The sequence below is a fragment of the Corvus brachyrhynchos genome, unplaced genomic scaffold, assembly GCF_000691975.1.
Source record: "Corvus brachyrhynchos isolate BGI_N302 unplaced genomic scaffold, ASM69197v1 scaffold53, whole genome shotgun sequence".
In the NCBI taxonomy this organism is placed as follows: domain Eukaryota; kingdom Metazoa; phylum Chordata; class Aves; order Passeriformes; family Corvidae; genus Corvus; species Corvus brachyrhynchos.
In genome coordinates, this window is record NW_008237681.1 from 4,062,765 (window position 1) to 4,081,000 (window position 18,236).

At 38.1% G+C, this 18,236-nt stretch overlaps 1 protein-coding gene across 4 annotated transcripts in view; it reads left to right on the plus strand.

Moving 5' to 3' along the window:
- The window catches only part of ZNF385D (zinc finger protein 385D), a 421,801-nt gene that overhangs the window by 282,041 nt on the left and 121,524 nt on the right, over positions 1-18,236 (plus strand). For all 4 annotated transcript variants that reach the window (XM_017732125.1, XM_017732126.1, XM_017732128.1 and 1 more), the window contains one exon: positions 3,001-3,143. In XM_017732125.1, coding sequence (XP_017587614.1) covers positions 3,001-3,143 — 143 coding nt within the window. The remainder of the gene's footprint in view (positions 1-3,000; positions 3,144-18,236) is intronic.

Consider the following 18,236-nt stretch of genomic DNA (forward strand, 5'->3'; position numbering starts at 1 on the left):
GTAATAATAATAACAATAACAATAACAATAACAATAATAATAATAATAATACAGAGCATCAAGCACAGGCTGTGAACAAAACCTATCAGTGTTGTGGGATTTTATCCTAGTTTTATTGGTCAGTGTTTTCCAACCCTTGCTAGTAGAAAGTTTGTGAAAAGGCTGTCACTGAACTTTCACCCTCATTGTGCATTGATCAGCAGTGCTGCACCTGCTCAGGGAGTGCTATGGATGTCTTTGTGGAGAAGCTTATCCTACACAACACCAAAACCATTGTAAGCAAATTTTATGGTTCTTCCCTCTGATCCAACATTCAGTAACACTTGGAATTTATTTGTGTACACTCTTCAAGAACTCTTCCCTGTGGGCTTCTACCCCTCTCCATCCCTCTGCTATTGGATTAGGTGTGAAATAGTTAACACTGGCATTCTCAAAGGTTGTCCAAGCTAAGCTGAGTCACAGAAATGGTTGCCATTGCTTCAGTTTTTCTGCTGCAGATTCTAGACTACAACTCTGTGTCTGTTAAATGGAAAGAGAAGCTAATTTTTGCAGCCATAAATATTAGAGAATTTTTTTTAAGCAAAGGCTCAAATTTCATGATGCCTCTCACATGCTCCATCATTTAGGAACATGTCTGACACTATTGAAAAAACAGAGAGCAGCTGTGCTCCTGAACATACTAATTTTCTGTGCCACTGTAGCCAGGACTGTGGTAGATTTTAAACTCTGTTCCAGAGGCTCTGAATCCCAGCCAAGGTCCTGCAGAGCTGGCTGGATTTTTCCATTTAAAGCTTGTTCTTGTCCCCAGATGGCTTTGCATTGCACTGGCTGGCAGCAGCAGGTGTGTGAGTGCCGAGTCATGCCATGAAGAAGGATCACAAAATAGAAATATTTCATCCTTCGTGGCGTGGTATCTTAGATGAGTTTGGGATACCAATGCTGTTGCTCTAGGTAATCTGAACCTGTGAAGCTCTTCTCCATAGCACTGAGATAATGAGCTGTGTCCCTGAGCACAGGTGACATTTCTCAGTCCAGTTTACATTTGCATTTGTGAGTTACAGAATATTTAATTAGCTTCAAATTCTTTGCTGTTGCCGGGCAAATGCACACCTTGAAATTTCTGTGTGATTCTGTACAATCTCAGGTGCAATCTGTATTTTTTCTTTTAGTGAGAGTGACTTCTTCCTTTAATGATGTGTGAAAGTTTTACATAAGTAAAGTGAAGTATTTCCAGCCTGTAAAAAAGTACCTTTATGAGTCTCCTATTCAGAGGTAGTATTATTGGCATGTTCAACACTACCTTATCATCATTCTGACCTGTAAAATTTATTTTTACAGTGTTTTTGTGATAATGTCATGGGAAGGTAGCAATTGCCAAAGCAATGGCAATCAAATACTTGATAATTCTGTACTGGTGAGCTGTGGAAAGCAGAGCTGCTTGCCCTCTGCTTTTCTCTTGCCTATATCTTCAGCTGCTGCATTCAAAGACTGATTTCTTATACACTTACCTTGAGGTACCATGTAGAAACTACTCCAAAAATGGCAGTTATTCTTTGCAAAAAAACTATCACAAGATTGCAGTGACCCCTAATCCACTACCTTTAATTTACTAGTGATTCTTAGTGAAACTCTTCACAGAGGAGTTGAAAGTTGGCAAAATTACAGTCTTTCAAAATTTGGCTCCAGCTGATCTTTATATATAGAAACACAACTTGGATGATCTTCTACAACTGGTTAATTAAGTCCTGTGTGGATAGCCCTCAGTTAGATGTATAATATGACAAACCTTGTTAGCAAATTTGCTGGCCAAATGTGGAGAGATTTCATATATCATTTTGACTATTTTATGTTTGGGCTCTTAAAAGATGTATGCAATTTGTCTAATGAAATATCTGTATGTATGAGACTTAAAAAAGAAACCAATTTTGGATCTCTCCCTCTGTTGATCTGTCTGCCTGTGTCTCTGTTCAGTGAGTAGGGTAAAACTCCCCTTACTTTTTTCAATGTTTCTTGGACTCTTACCAGCAGGTTTTTACAGTCTGTTGCCTGCCTCTCAGATTAGAAGAACACTGGCATATTTTAACAGTTTCCTAGGATCCAAATAGTCTTTAATTAACAGGGAATTGATGTTTTGGAGTGCAACCAAAATATAGGAGACATTGAAAGCAGAGAATGAACTTGGATCCTTCCAGCTTGTAACTGGCTGTGGCCAGGGGCAAACAAATAAGCAAAATAGGGTCCGCTGCAAACAGGTAGTGCCTTATTGGTATGCAAAGGGATTTCTTCATTTGCATTACGTTCCCACAGAGCTGGTGGTTAGCCGGGAGGAGCTTTCTGCTGCACAGAGTCTGAATCAGCTCCACCCCTTGCAAAGAGCAGAAAGTGTTCATCAGTACCTTCCCATAAACAGAATTTCAGTGGCTCCTGAAACTGTTATTTTTAGGTTTGTGTTGATCAACTGTTGAGGCAGCAAGGTATGTTGTGTTTCTGAGGTTTAGGTTTAAACTGAAGCGGTTGGCTCCATGAGTGAGCATTTAATTAAAAAATCAGAAGTCTGCAAATAACATGACTCTTGCTGAGCCGAACAGCAAGTTGTTCTTTTTCTTTTTGACTAATCTGCCTTTGTAGGGTTGAGCAACAGGGTAGGATGAAACCCTGAAATTATAAGAGAATGAGACAAGCTGAACCTCTCAGGGGAAGTTAGACATATGCTGAACTATTGTTCCAGGTTATCCATGGAAAGAAATGGTTTATAAGGTAATTCTAATCATGATAGACTGAAACCTGAAGCAATTGCTGGCAAATTAACCAACTCAGTCACTGAGTCAGCTGTGCTGTTTTTCAGTAACGCAGTAATCTTTGGACAAGTCAAAATGTATTTGTTTGATCCACTATTGTCTTTTTGTTATTGCTTTTTGTGTGTGTGTGTGTGTGCTGGCTTTTTCCCCTCCCGCTAAACACAGCACTTGCTGAATGCCTTCTGTCTCTTTGTACGTGCAGGTGGTACATGCCAGAGCCCTGCTCTTCCAGCCCTCGTGCGTCCTCCTGCACCACCCTTGCAGCCATCGCTGGATATTAAGCCGTTCCTTCCGTTTCCTCTGGACACTGCCGCAGCAGTGAATCTCTTCCCCAACTTCAATGCAGTAAGTACACTCCGAACAGTTACGGGCCACCTCACCGAGCCACAGCTTCCACGGAGGACTCAAGAGGGCACAAAGCAGGATTTTATGTACTCCATTAAACCTGGAATATCCTCTCCCTTACTGAGGGCCAAATAGCTCTTTCAGAAACGCTGATAGGCCATAAATTGAAGCCTACCTCAGAGTTAGAAGAAATGTAGAAGGAAAAAAATTATATGATCCCAAGTGACACACAATAAAGTTTCAGGCCATATTCAGTCCCAGGGCTTGTGGATTTCCCACAGTAATTTAGGACGTGCAGAGATTCACTAACTTACAGTTCACTGCAACTTTCAGACAGGGAAAGTGTCAGAGCAATGGGATTCTACATCCCATCTTTAACACACTTCTGGAGAAATACTAAAAATTTACAGAGCCTAAAGAAGAAAACTCTTTTTTTTTTTAAAGTAAGAATGAGAACTAATGAGTGTTAGCTGCTGTATGAGCTATTCAATGGCAAACAATCCAGGGTATTTTTTACAGGTTAAGATGTGTTATTTCTCATGTCTTAGGTTTAAACTAGGATAGATTTCTCCTTTATTTTACTTAGTCATGCTATGTATGATTCTAGAAATCCCATTCCTTCTTTAGTATTTTATTTACATATGTCATCAGTGTTCCAATTTTCTTGTTTCAGGCTGAGATGATTAATGACTGAAAAGAAAAAAAGGGGTCTGGGTTGGCTTTACGTTAATTTTGACTTTATAGAATTATGCCCCTTTTCAATTACTCTCGGATGCTCTTTTCCTTATTTACATATACTAGATATACAAAAACCATCTCTTAATAGCATGTGTGCTTACCTACTTCGAGAGAGACACAGAGGAGGTGGAATTTTCCATTCCAAACCAATTCTAATTGACATGCAGAAATCTTAATTAAAATAATTAAGAGTAGTAAAAGAACATGTGCATTCTAGAAACAATTTGTAGCAATCAATAGCAAATTTCTGTAATTAAATGTTTATTTTTTACCTTTTGTAGAAGTTCATTTTCCTTTAAAGTAATTAAAGTAAGCTAATCATCAAAACTATTTATACAGTCTTAAATTCAAGAAGTTCACAGCATTAATAGACAGAGAAACTACAAGCTTCAAGCCTTAAAATGCACAGAAATAATATGTCAAAGAACTACTGTAACAAATAAATTTTTTAAATTTTAAAAAGTGTGTTAGTATGCAGCAAGGTTTTAAAAAGTGCTGGGTTTAGCCAAGTTACTGATAACTCATAATGAAATGGATGCGACTTTAGACTTGTTTAGTGTGCTTCAAAGTTGAGGTCTTTCAACAAGCTGTGCCTTTCAATCACTGTTTGTAGTTAATACAATAGGCCAGCTGAATTTTTAAATCTATCTATTAGAATTTATTGTATTTTTTTTCCTCAGGATTTTCTGTAGTTCAGAGTCTTCAGATTGTTTTGCTAATTGTTTAGTTATATAACTGAAATGGAATTTTAATGATGAATGTTAATTGTTAATCCTGTGTTACTCCATAAATTTCCAGTTTCTTTCTACTTAACACAGACTGCTTTGCTACTATAATTATTTTGAGGGACGGGTGGATAAATCATGCTAGTATTAATTTGGAAGTAAGAAAGTAAAAATAGACTTGTATCAAAACCATGTTATTCCTGAACATCATCTTAGTAACATATAATTTCGTAAGAGCACTGGTAAAGTAAGCCTAGTTTTCAGGAGTGAGACTTGAAGCCCTTTTTAACAGCACTCTGAAGTCTGTTCCCATGCAAAATACTGCTTCCTGTGATGTGTGGCCATCTGCCAAGTCCACCTTGGCAGATATGTCGGTCCTGAGTGTGAGGATGCTGTCATCAGAGCTTCTGTCACCTGCCTTGCTGCTCATAGTTTATGCCTTGCAAAGTGACCTTTGCCTCCTCATCATGTGTGCTGACATGCAGCATCATCCTCTGTGTTCCCATTTTCTTTGTGAACAGAACATTATTGAACGCTGCTATGTTTAGCTCATATGCCAGGGATGGTTAGCAGCAACCTCCAAATGTACAGACTGGCTGAGGAGTTTTGCGTAGTTCCAGAAATTCTTTCCAAGCTGACGAAACTTTTGGGGACACATCAGCTGCTGACCATTATCAGCCCAAGAAGAAGGTAACCCACAAATCACATTAGACCTTAAACAGAAATTCTGACAGGGGCTTCAGTATGTGAATGTGAGAAAACCAGTGTTTAAGCAAAAAATTATCTTTGTAAAAATGCATCTTCATGAACAATTGACGATGCTTTAGCTGTTGATGATGCTTTATCTTCATAGACTTCACTGACAATCCTGCACAGTGTCATTGGAGAATCATTTATGCTCTGTGGCTAAACCCGGGTCAAGCAGGTGGTCCATGAAAGAACACCTGAACTGGATGTTCTCTCTCATGTTGTCAATAAATTAGCATTTCTCTTGATTGGGACATCAGGGTCATAAATTGTGTCATAGGAAATGGATTTCTAAGGACCTCTTGACCCACATGCAGTTCCACAGGAACAAATGAGTTTGGCAGCATGTCCGGACTACTTCCCAAAAGTCTAGAGGGAAGTCCAGAGTTTCGGCCTTTTACTGGCCACTTTTCAACTGCCTTCACTTGAGAACAGCATGACCAAGGGGAAACTTGAATAAAAGTTCAGACATGTTTCGGAGAAAATAAGTAGTCTCTGGTTATTGCAATCCTAATCAGTGTGAGAGTTTGGTTATGACGGACACAGGCATCTGAGCTAATCAGCCTAAGTTTCTTTACAAAATATAATGGAGAAAAATCAGCAATTTCTCCAATTTTTGCATGGATAAAAGTGCACAAAGGTAGCTTGCAATGCAAGCTATGTGTCTACTTTGGCATGAAGTGAAGTGAACCTAAAAGTTCTCATCTGTTCAGACTATAATGAGGGCCTGGCTCAGCTGCATCTACATTTAGATGAATCCCCCATTATGGGACAGGTCATAAGCTATTCACAGCTCATATATTAAATTCCACTCAGAAATCAGATGACAGAAGTGCTGACATTGTATTGTATGTTTACAGAGGAATGCTCCCATTTATTAAGCAGTTATGCTTCTAATTTTATCTAAAGACAATCTTCAGGGAATTTGAGGATTCAGATGAGCTGGATAGAAATATTAGGAGAGGTGAAAGCAAAACTAACTTACCAGTGGAGAATGTCAGACATGTATATAGGAACTAATAAAACCAGATACTAATCTTAAGTATTGCAAATAACCCTAGTAAGGTGTATTTTATAACATTTTTCACTCAATTTCAGTTTATTATGAACATAAGATTACTTTATTTGTTACTGATGATTTTGCTCTAAAACAAACTCAATTTTTGCTGTCTGTCTCTGAAGAAAATATTCAGCACTGATTTCCACAAAGGCAAAAGCTATCATTGCAGCTGAGACTACAAGAGACAACATGGGGTATGCAAACCTTTATCGGTAATATCCCCAGACACAGAGTAGAGGGAAAAGTAAAATCTGAGTAACCTGAGAAAAGTTAGGAAGATAATGTTTGAACCCTTGAACCATTCAGTTTCAGGAGGAACATTTTCTATTTATACAAAAAAGCATAAAGCAAACATAGCAATTAACAATCTGGTTAGCTGAACATTTGTAGGTGCTATGCTCTTAATTGTGAAGCAAATGGGTACCCTCAAGTTACATGTAAAAAGAAATTGTAACAACACAGCTGTTTAAATTGAAAACAGCCCACTGGAACAGACCCTGAGAATCCCAGATTCACTGCAAGTTTATCGGATCTAAAAAGATGAATCAACTGGATGGGATGTAAATGGCTAAGTTTTATTGAATGAGAGAAACTACGACTATAAATAATGTGTATGTAGCTTTTAAGATATGATTTGAAAATTTTCAGAGGAATGTAAAAATAATTAAATTGTTCTGAAAAATGTTTGAGATCATTTAGCAAAAATTTGTTATGCTTCTGTATTTTCATCTGCAGAGGGAGAAGCTGTAATTCTGTGTACTTCTTAGAATTAGTTCTTGGAGATGCAAAGCTCTAGCAGTTGCATTAAACATGTGCTGGTCTTTGCATGCAAATGTGCATATGTGGTGTTTCTGTTCATGAGCCGATGGTTTGTTCCAAAGAAATTTCACAAAGCATCAAAGTCTCAAAGTTAATTAACTTGTAGGAAAATATTGATATGAGTCCCTGGTTTAAGAGGAAATGCTTAGTTTTGCAAGACATCAGCATCAGCCCTAAGGTGATGGATCTTCCAACAGAAAAAGATCTCGTATAGACCTTTCTTGTAGCCTCCAAAGCACGGATGCATCAGAAAATAGGTTTTGCTTATTTTTGAAGCTTTCAGAATTATGTACTTCAGCCCTCCTGAGCAGGAGAAAGAATTTAAAGTATAGAAATCCAGGACATTTGCCGTTACAAGGTGGAAAATTGGACAATGCATTGCACTCCTTGTTTGTTTATTCTTTGAAGGATATCCTGACCATTTCCTGAAAAAATTCTAAAAAATATTTTGTCACACTTTGTAGTATGAGCACAATCTGAAATGGAAGAGGTACTCAGTGCGGAAGATCTGAATAAGTGGTTGAAAGCAGGAAGAGCGATGTTGCTTGAGAAGCTCCATCCCTAACTCCAAATGAAAGCCATATTGTTAGTGGAAGATTTCCTAAATAAGCATCCTTTGGAAAGAAACATCACTACAGTTTTGACTAGAAATGTATGACTTGGAAGAGCAGTGGTAATGTCAGAGTTGTACTAAGCATGGATGGGAAATGAACTGTTACTCTGCAGATACGTTTATCATAATCCATCTGTAGGAATCCTTGTTCAGTTCCCTGATTTTCCTGTTTGCTTGTTCTATGCCAATAGTCCCAGGTGCATTATTAAGAGCTTCTTATTTCACCTTCCCCTGGTTAAGGTTTGCCATATGGGAAAGGAGGAGGAGTTAACAGTGTCCATTGTGCTTAGGTTGGGACTCCAGTGGAGGCTTGGGTTAGAGTGCCAATGTGGTGCTCCTTGCTTCCTGTGCAACAACCCAGCAGCTTCCAGGGCAGCACAAAGGCTGCACTCTCTATTTATAGAGGTGAAGCTTGTGTTTGTAGGTACAGTCTTCACCTATTGTGGCCAGACAGCTGATAGAAATGGACAGTGTAGAAAATCTGCTTGCTGAGGAGTATTTCTGGGGAGGGTTATGCCAGGAAATGCAGAGAAAACCTGTCAGAAAACTGTCAGAAGGGATTTTAAAAATCTTTTCCTTAGGCTCTTGTCCTGGATAGTTATTTTATCTAGAAGAGAGATATGTGCTGCAGAAATGATGTGCCAATTTTCTGGATGTTATGAATAAGAAGTAATGTTTTGATAGTGAGGAGTGGAGGAGGACTCTGAAATACACGTTAGTTTTTTTAAACATTATCAGCCTGAAATTTACAAAATAAAGTCAATTTTTTTGTATACCACTCCGTAATGGGGTTTTTTAATGCTTTCTGGCTTAATTGAGCAGAGTAGCATAACGAGACTATTTTTCCTCATGATATAAAAACCTTTTAAATTCAGTAGTGATGATATGCTGTCAGAATGCTTTGTTTCCATAAGAGGATAATCAGGCAACAACACAATGGCCTAAGTCTGATGTGAATCAAAATGGAATACTGCCTATATAGAACAACTTGGCAGTAAAAATATAGTTTGTGCTAATTTTTAATGTTATTTCTGTGAGAAGTTCCTTTATCAGGTGGAGAACTGTAGTGCACCAAATTTTTCATTTGTCAGACAGAGGGGATTATTGCTTCTGGGGCCAATCTCTGAGTAACTGCTCATTTACAGGTATCTAAAAACAGAGGGTTTGACTTGCTCATTTCCTTATGTAGCACTGCAATTGAGCTGTGAGATAGCTATACTCTTCTTTACACTCTATATCTCTATTGCTGTTTAGCTGAATGTTATTGAAAATAGAGAACAATACAAAAATAGTGGCTAGGTTTGGGAATTCATTACTAAAATAACATTTTCATTGCTGCCCACAATGTTTAATTAAATCTGCAGGAGAAGTACAGGAATTAGGCAATGAGCAAACACAAGAAAATCTTGGCAATTCAGATGTTTTTATTTGGTGCTTGCAAAACAGGATGAATCAACATCAGTATGAAACACTCAGTCATTTGAATTGGCCAGATTTATTTCCCATAAACTTAAATCCTTAATCTATACCCTGGGTTCTGTTTGAAATACCAGTAAAACACTGATTCTCTGATGCAGAGGAAGATAGCATCAGACAGCTCAGGAGATATCATGAAATTAAGCTTTTTGTCTTTTTCCAGTTTTGAGTCAGATTAGGCTGGATCCAGATCTCTAGGAATACTTTGCCTATTCTTATGTAGGGTGTATGTTCTGTTTCATAAACAGCAAGCAGTATTTGTATTCTGACTTGGTACAAATGAGTGTTACTGAAATGTGGTCACCTGTGACTGCATGGATGTTATTTCTACTTGTGCTACTGCAGAGGGGCTGCGAAGTAGCATCTCAGATCCCTAGGACCTGTCTCCAGAATCATTGCTATTGTATTCTTTGGAATTGATGCATTGTTAAGAAGCATCTAACTTTAGTCCCTTTGCAACCTCCTTTAAAATATTTTTCCTCTCTTTGCAACTTACAGTTGGGCCTTCTGAAAGCTTAAACCCAGACAACAAAATTTTTCTTATCTTTCTCCTGGCATTATCTTACATTTTAGCAGCACTGCTGGTCTGTATTTGGAATTGCTTTCATTGGGCTCATGTGAACCTCATGAAATCCAAGGCCAAGGGGAAGTTCCTCCACCTGGGTCAGAGCAGTTCCTGGTATCAGTACAGACTGGGGGCTCCAAGGATTGAGAGCAGCCCAGTGGAGAAGGACTTTAGGGTGTTGGTGCACAAAAAATTGTTCATGACCCAGCAATGTGCGCTTGCAGCCCAGAAAGACAATTGTAGCTGGGGCTGCATCGAAAGCAGTGTGGCCATTAGGCCAAGGGAGGTAATTCTTCTCCTCTATTCAAATCTCATACAACCCCACCTGGAGTACAGCATCTAGTTCTAAGGTCCACAATGAAAGACAGGGATCTATTAAAGCAGACTATGAGGAGGGTCAGGAAAATTATCAAGGCAGTGGAACACGTCTCCTATGAGGAAAGACTTGAGAGAGTTGGGGTTGCTCAGCCTGGAGAAGAAAAGGCTCTGGGGTGACCTTATTGTGGCTCAGCAGTTCTTAAAGGCACTTATTAGAAAGATGGGGAGAGAGTTTTCACTGGGGTCTGTAGTGATAGAACAAGGAGAAACGTTTTTAAAAAGAAGGAGGGTAGCTTTACATTGGAAGAAATTGTTTACTGTGGGAGTGGTGACACATTGGAACAAGTTGTCCAGAGAAGTCCATAGAGTCATATGATCATAGAATTATTTGTCTTGGGAGGAGACCTTGAAGATCACCTAGTTCTAACCTCCCTGCTGTGGGCAGGGACACCTTCCACTAGACCAGGTTGCTCAGAGCCTCATCCAACCCAGCCTTGAACAACTCCGATGGGCAACATGTTCCAGTGCCTCACCACCCTTACAGTAAACAATTTTTTTCCTAATATCAAATGTAAACCTACTCTCTTTTATTTTGAACCCATTCCTCCTTGTCCTATCACTACATGCTCTTGTAAATAGTCTTGTCTGATCTTTCATGTATGTTCTCTTCAAGTACTGGAAGGCCACAACTAGGTCACCCTGAAGCTGCCTCTTTTCCAGGTTGAATAATCCCGATTCTCTCAGCCTTTCCTCACAGGAAAGATGCTCTGTCCCTCTGATCAACTTGGTGTCCCTCCTCTGGACTCACTCCAAGAGGTCCTTCCTCTGCTGGTACCTCAGAGTTGGATGCAGTGCTCCAGGTGGGGTCTCACCAGAGGGGAGCAGAGGGGCAGAATCCCCTCCCTCACCCTGCTGGCCACACTGCTTTGGATGCAGCCCAGGATAGGACTGGCTTTCTGGGGTTTGCGTGCACACTGCTGGGCCATGTCCAGCTTCTTGTCAGCCATCACCCACGTCCTTGTCAGCACTGCTGCTCTTGATCTGTTCATCCCCAGCCCTGACCCAGCTGCAGCACTTTGTTCTTGGTCTTGTTAAACCTCACGAGATTCCCATAGGCCCACTTCTCCAGCCTGTCTAGGTCCCTCTAGATGGCATCCTGTCTGTCAGGTATGTCAACAGTACCACTCAGCTTGGTGTCATCTGCCAGCTTGGTGAGGGTGCAGTCAATCCCTTTGTCTAAGTCATTAATGAAGATATTAAAGACATTAAGTTGTGTTATATTATATTAAGATATTACTAAAGCTTTTAAGTTGTGGATGCCCCATTGCTGAAAGTGTTCAAGGTCAGGTTGGGTTGGACTTTTAACAACCTGATCTGGTGGATGTCTTTGCCAAGGGCAGAGGATTGGGCCTGATGATCTTTACATGTTCCTTTCAACACAACCCTTTCTCTGATTTGCCACAACTTATTTTAACAGTTTTAGGATTATGTTCCAATTAGGGAATTAGCAGTCTCCTATGCTTATGATGAGGAGCTGTCACATCCCATCACATAAAATACAGTAGCCTTGAGACCTTCAAGGAGTTTGATGAGTACAAATGGGTAGATACCATAAAAATATCAATTAAAAAGTTTTATTTTATTTAAGTTAAATTTGTATCAAGGGTGCTCTAACCTTCTATGATTGCTTTCTGAAGAAATTCAGGTTTCTAGGGTGTGAGTTCTCCTGGGAAGCAAATCTTAAGGTTACCTTAAGATAGCCTATGTTTGTGTCATTTCACCTTGCTGAACATTATAATATCTATCCTTGAATTCTTTTCTGTAACTGTAATGTGGATGCAAATAAAGTACCTGTTTCCTGGTTGCTGTCCAGTTTTTGGATTAACCAAGCCTTTGGTTAATCTGCTTTGATTTATCTAGAAGATTTATTTTGTGTAAGTGTGTGTGAAATAGCATCACCTATGTTCGGCCTTCTTCACCTACCATCCCTCTCTGTTCGGTTCCATAGCCCCATTCAAGGTCCTTACAGATACCTCAGTGCTGGTGGTCATTTGGCCACCTACAGATTGTATATACTTTTTGGGTGCAGTTAAATGTTGCTCTTCATGGAAGCTGATCTTATAGTACATGCACTTTCACCATCTGTTTGATAGTTCACCAGTTTTTCGGGATTTTTCAGGCAGTGTATCACTCTCCAGTCACTCAGCACCTTGTCTCTGAGGAAAAGATGTTTGGGCTGTTCCTTCTTGTCATGTGAGAATGGGTGAACTTCTAACTGTTCTCCACCAATTCTCATGTCCATAATTAAACAGGTCTGAGGCACAAACACCCTGTTTGTCCAAGCTCATGACTCTGCTGTTATATAAATGGCCACACAGTAGGCAATGGAGTATAAACTTGAAGACATTTTCATAAGCAGTGTTGCAGGCTAGAAGTGATCTCTGGGAAAAGGACTACACATACCTAAAAATGATATACAACAAGCTTTGTTTTCAGAGTATCTTTAAAATTTACTTAAGTGGTTTCTTGTTCCTAAAGCAATCAAAAGGATCTAAATGCCTCATATGCTTGTTTGTTTAACTGGTGATTAGTAATAGTGAAAGAATAGACTTTCAGAGTCATCTTGTCCTGCCTTACATGTTTTCTGGAGGACACTGCACTGTGAGCCAACAGACAGCTTGCTGTTGGGAAGTCATAATACCCAAGGCAAAGGCAATAGCACAACCTTTTATGGGGACTGAGGGTCCCTCAGGCTTTTGCTTTGAATACAAAGTATTCTCATAAAAGAAATTAAATGAAGTACTCTTCAGATTTGTCAAGTCTTGATGAGTGAAATTACTTAGAAATAAATTTTATAAAGCATTTTGTAAAGCATTTTAAATAATGTTTTAATCAGTTGATGTTTACACCCTTTGTCTTAATAGTACTCAGATGAAAAAGATCAATGATTATTTTATTCTGCAAAGACTATAAAAATTTAATGGTTCGCATAATAAGTATAACTCATAAAATCTACCGTTTAAATATGGATTGTTTTTAACCTGTTTTTAAAAAGCTGCAGTTAAAGTGAAAAGGAATTACTTAAAGCAATGATTTTATTCCTGTAGTCTGAGGATGAAAAAAGTGATAAATTCTAAAATCACTGTTATTTCTGTTGATGAGACAGACATTTGGAAGGATTTGAAGTACGGAATGAATTTTTTTTAACCTTAGGTACATTTGTGTTTCTAACATAAATAACTATTCGCAGAATTTTTTTTTTTTTTTTTTTTACAACCTGCAATTTGTTTTTAGGAATTTCAAAGATATCTTGAGAAAAGCATGAGTTTACATGACAGGTAATTTCACACAGAGTAAATGCATTCCTAAGGACAGTTACTTCATTAATTGTTTATTCATAGCATGCAGTAAGAGTGCTTCTACTATTCAAGAATGTGTCTTAAAACACATGCACGTTTTCATCCTTTATGATAATGGAAAATCTCTTTTATTCTTTTTACTCGCAATAGTTTGGGCTGGTAAATGGCATATGCTGAAGATCTCATTTATCTGGAGTCTTTGCATTGCACTCTCTGATGAAATATTTCTCTAATGTCCATGTCCTGTCTAATTTATTTTATTGTCATATTTTTTGATAAGGGAAGAAAATCCCCAAGGGTCATGTGTTGGACTTGTACAGTAAAATCGGATATACAGTTACAGATTCTCATGCAACTACTGTTTTTTCTGGCATCTTTCCTTTTGGCTCTACTGAATTCTTAAAGTAATCCTATGCTAATATTCATATAGATTAAATTAGTAATCAAAATAGTTCATTAAAGAATACTACAAAACCTTGTATCTCTTAGGAAATCAGTGTTTCTCTTTTAAATGCATTGGTTTATATAAAATAGATGAGTATCAGATTCTTGCTATTTCAGAGAATACAAATCAGAGCTTTTCTAGAAAACATTATATTTTGTCCAGAATTCAGTGTTTTGTGATTTCACAAGTAAAAAGTTCTGGATGTCACATTACATTTACACATTTTTTTATAAGAAAGTATAAAAAAATTAAATCGATTGTGTAGCTTCATTACACAATAAAAGCAATGATGTTTAGAACTAAATGTAAAAGCTGTCTTAATGGCTCACAACAGAAGGCTAAATAGTCTACAAGTGAAGGAAAATGGCAGATAAAAATATAAATTTTTATAGGAAAGTGGCATTCTTAATTACAGTTAGAGATTGTGTAAAGCCTACTGCAAAGCTGTCCAGAAGTTTCTTTCAGTAATTTGCTGTGAAACTGCCAGAGTGTTTGAATATCAGAGAGAGCAATTCTAATGAATGGAGGCCATGGAAAGAATTCTTGAAGTTGAACATAACAGGCCTGTGAAAGGAATACCTAAAGAAAATTTTAGGGGAGTGGTATTTATTCACTTCTGGGACTTTTGTCAAGAAAAAAAAGGTGTAAATCTGCAGCCTTTACTTCTTTTATTCCTATCCAGTTTTCATTAAACTTATCTGTAGTCCACCATGTCCATGCTTTGTTAAAAATTAAAATGCCAGGACCAAGCCAAGTGTTATCTGTGCCTGCTCTGACAAGTTACGGAAGACCAGAAGAGCTGAGAACACAAGTAGCAATGCTTGCCAGACTGTGCCTTCAGTGAGGTATATTTTAGGAAGTTCTTGAGTCAAATGTGTTGTCTTGGCATGTGCTAGCCCCCCATGAGGTAACATACTTAACTGGATGGAATCAGCAGGAGAGTTTGTTTATTTTAACTACTAATGTGGTAATTTGAGTTTTCTCATTCCCTTCCCCAGACACTGCCTAATATATTCAAGCAGAGAGATACATAGGAAAATTTCCTTGGGTAACCTAAGTAGTAGGAAGAGATGAGAACATATGAACTTTGACTTGCTATAAACAGTAGAGTCTAAGTCCTATTTTTAAGGTGCTGTGCTCGTGGGAGCTGGAAGTGGATGAAGAAATGTACCTCACCTTACCCATATTTTGTGTTTGTAATGGACTTATTTGCTAATGGATCCAACTCATTACATTATTGGTGTTGCTAGGACTCAGATGACCAAGATAAATCACAGGGGTGATGCCTGAGTTAATTATAGCAGTGCCCTCCCAAACAGCGCTATCAGCTCTGGGAAGCAGCAAAAGCTATTGTTGGCGTTAGGAAGTAACATGAGAGAGGGGTGCCTGGGAGAGGAGAGGCAGTGAGGAGACTGCCATTTCCAAAGGATTGGAAAATACTGGCTCTGTGGTGTTTGGCAAGGAAGAGAGGTACAAAGAAGAGCAGAAGGTTTTCAAGAAAAAAGAAATATCTCAGAACAGGTATTTGAAAGATACATTTGCTTAGCGCTCACACACCCATGAAAGTAATGGTGGAAACATTACAAAGCAAGATAAAATACCCAGTTTCCACTTAAAGAGTCCTTCTGTCCTTGTTCCTGGCAGGAACAGGTCCTTTCCTTTTTACTTGCGAGCTTTTCCCAGGAATTTATTATCTCCTGAAAGTTTTTAAAGCAAGTTTGTTATCTCTAAATCTCTGTTTCTGTTTTTAGGGAAGCTATTTGAAAACTAATTATGTTTTTCTTCTAAACTTGAAAGAAAAGAGAGAAATTACCTTGGTGCTTACTGAAAATATGTCTCAAACTGAACTATAAACAAGCACATAATTAGAAAGAGTCTTAGTGTCTGAAATCAGAGAAAATGCTTCTTTAAGAGCAAATCTTTAGATACTATAAAATGTCAGAGCGGCACAGCTGTTCAGTCTCTGTTCTTCAGTAAGGATTCCCTGATAAAGGGGAATTTTTCATAAATTTCTGTGTGTAGAGAGGATAACAAATATGTCAGGTCTGAAGCTCCTTCCTTGTCCATTAAGCAAAATAATAAAGGTAAAATCTACTTCAGCAAGTACTGTGTATTCAAGTCTCGTATTTAGAGTGATAAAGACAATATCTACTATTCTCTTCAAACAGGCTGAGTTTCTAGAACCTGAAGAAACGTCTGTTTCAGATTACACTGAATTGCAAAAAAACTATGGATCTGAAGATTAGTTTGTGTTTTCTTTCATTTGGTAGAACCCCAACATTCCCCATTCAGTTCATTGGGAAAAGTTTTACTTAATTTAGAATTACCTCCTTTAGCTGTTTCTTCACAAATCACTGCAACTTTTTAAAGCAACCTTCAATTTTATTTTTTTTTAGAAGCTGCACATAAATTGATGCAGACCCTGAGGGTAAAGGGCTCTCTTTGTGAGATGCTAAATTTAGAGTCCCTTGAACAGCTCAGGTGAAAGCACAAAAAACAAAATTCTGTGGTTAATGGTATTTGTATTAAGACAAGCAAATACTTAACTTTGAATATGAGCAACTAAGGAACTGTGAATTTTGGTAAAATTAAAACTTTCTTGTCTTCTAGTTCAGTGAGAAAAATGCAGAACATGACCAACTCAGAATTGAAAAATAATGTGTTTGGATTCTCTTCCTTACTCATTTGGTGATTTGATTAATATCTGCTTAATACTAGTTTTAATCCCCATAAAACACTGTAATATTTTATCTATGTTTCTTAAAACGTCATTTCTGCAGACCAAAACACAGCAGGAGAAAGGTTGTGAAGACCAGCTTTGAGTTCAGTAGCTAAACATCTAAAACATTTGTTATGATGTTCAGTAAGACACAAGATTAATCAGTAAAGCAAAAAGCCACTTAATACTGCAATAATGTGTTCTTTAGCCTGTAACTTCTTTTAAAAAACAGAAGGATTAACAATCATCTGCTTTGGTCTTTAGCTGTCATTAACGACATTTAAGTCCTCAACCTACGTAGGGCTTTAAGATGATTATATAATCAGCAGATTTTTTAGACTGCTACAGCTGGTGATAAGCGTGCATTATTCCAGCCTTCTGAGCTATGCTAAGGACTTACTGTCTTGCTAGGTTTTTGTCATGCAATAGTATAAAAAAAATCATCAGTTTCTGTTAGTTGTTCCTGGTCATTCAAAGCATAGAATGAGAGAGAAACACCAAGTCTTAGAGAAAGTTTTGTTGAGGAAGAACAATCTGGCTGATAGTGATGATTCTTAAAGGGATTGGCAGTTTTATTGGATAAAAGTTGCCAATATTACAGATAGCACCAGTCAGATGGCTTTTGAACTTAAAGAAGTTCTCCATGGTAACAGGAGCTTGTGGGGAGTCATTGTGAGCTTGGGAATTACTCTGAAAGTTGCTTGTAGCCAGCTCCAACTCTAGATGATAAGATAACCATGCACTGTTTTTCCTTCTTCTCCTCCTGTTTTCTGAGCCTGAAGTAGCCTCTTTGATGTATTTCTTCCTCAACCCAGCAATACTGAAGCACGTGGAACAGAAGAAAATCTGTTCAAGTTAGCCTAATGAGTTTCAACCTAAAGGTTGAAGTCGACACTCTATTCTTTTAAAACACATCCTTAGGCTTTGTTTTATTTCATCTCATTTATCAGTCATTAATTTTGCACAAAAGATGTCAACTCTGAGTAACTTTAATTTGGCTTTATCATACATCCTTTATCTTATAATGTAATTACTACCAGTCCCTCTTTCACAGATTACTGAGAAGGTCTGTGGCTATTGGTCATTTGCTTAATTTTCAGTTGATTCCCTCATCTGGAGCAAGTCCAGCAAGCGTCTGCACTCTTTGAAGAGAACAACCTAAGCAGGCTGGCAGAGATCAGTAACTTCAGCAAAATGCTTCTTGACTAGTTCTGCAGATTCTTCATCCCCATTAGCTAATGACAATTCCTAGAGCCTGGTTAAGCTTTTTCTTACTTCAGCAAAGTAATTTCTCCCTTTTAGTGCTCTGATTTACTTCCCATTTCTCTAACAGGGAGTGTTAGTGCATTCATGCCCTTAAGGCTCTGTTTTCATGCTCTGGTTGTGTTTTGAAAACAAGGCAAATATTCACAGAATGCTTGGAAAACAAAATGTGCCTGAAGAGTCTGAAAAGTGATAAAGGTTTACAGATATCTGCCATATAAAAGTGTTTATGCTTCTATCCTATGT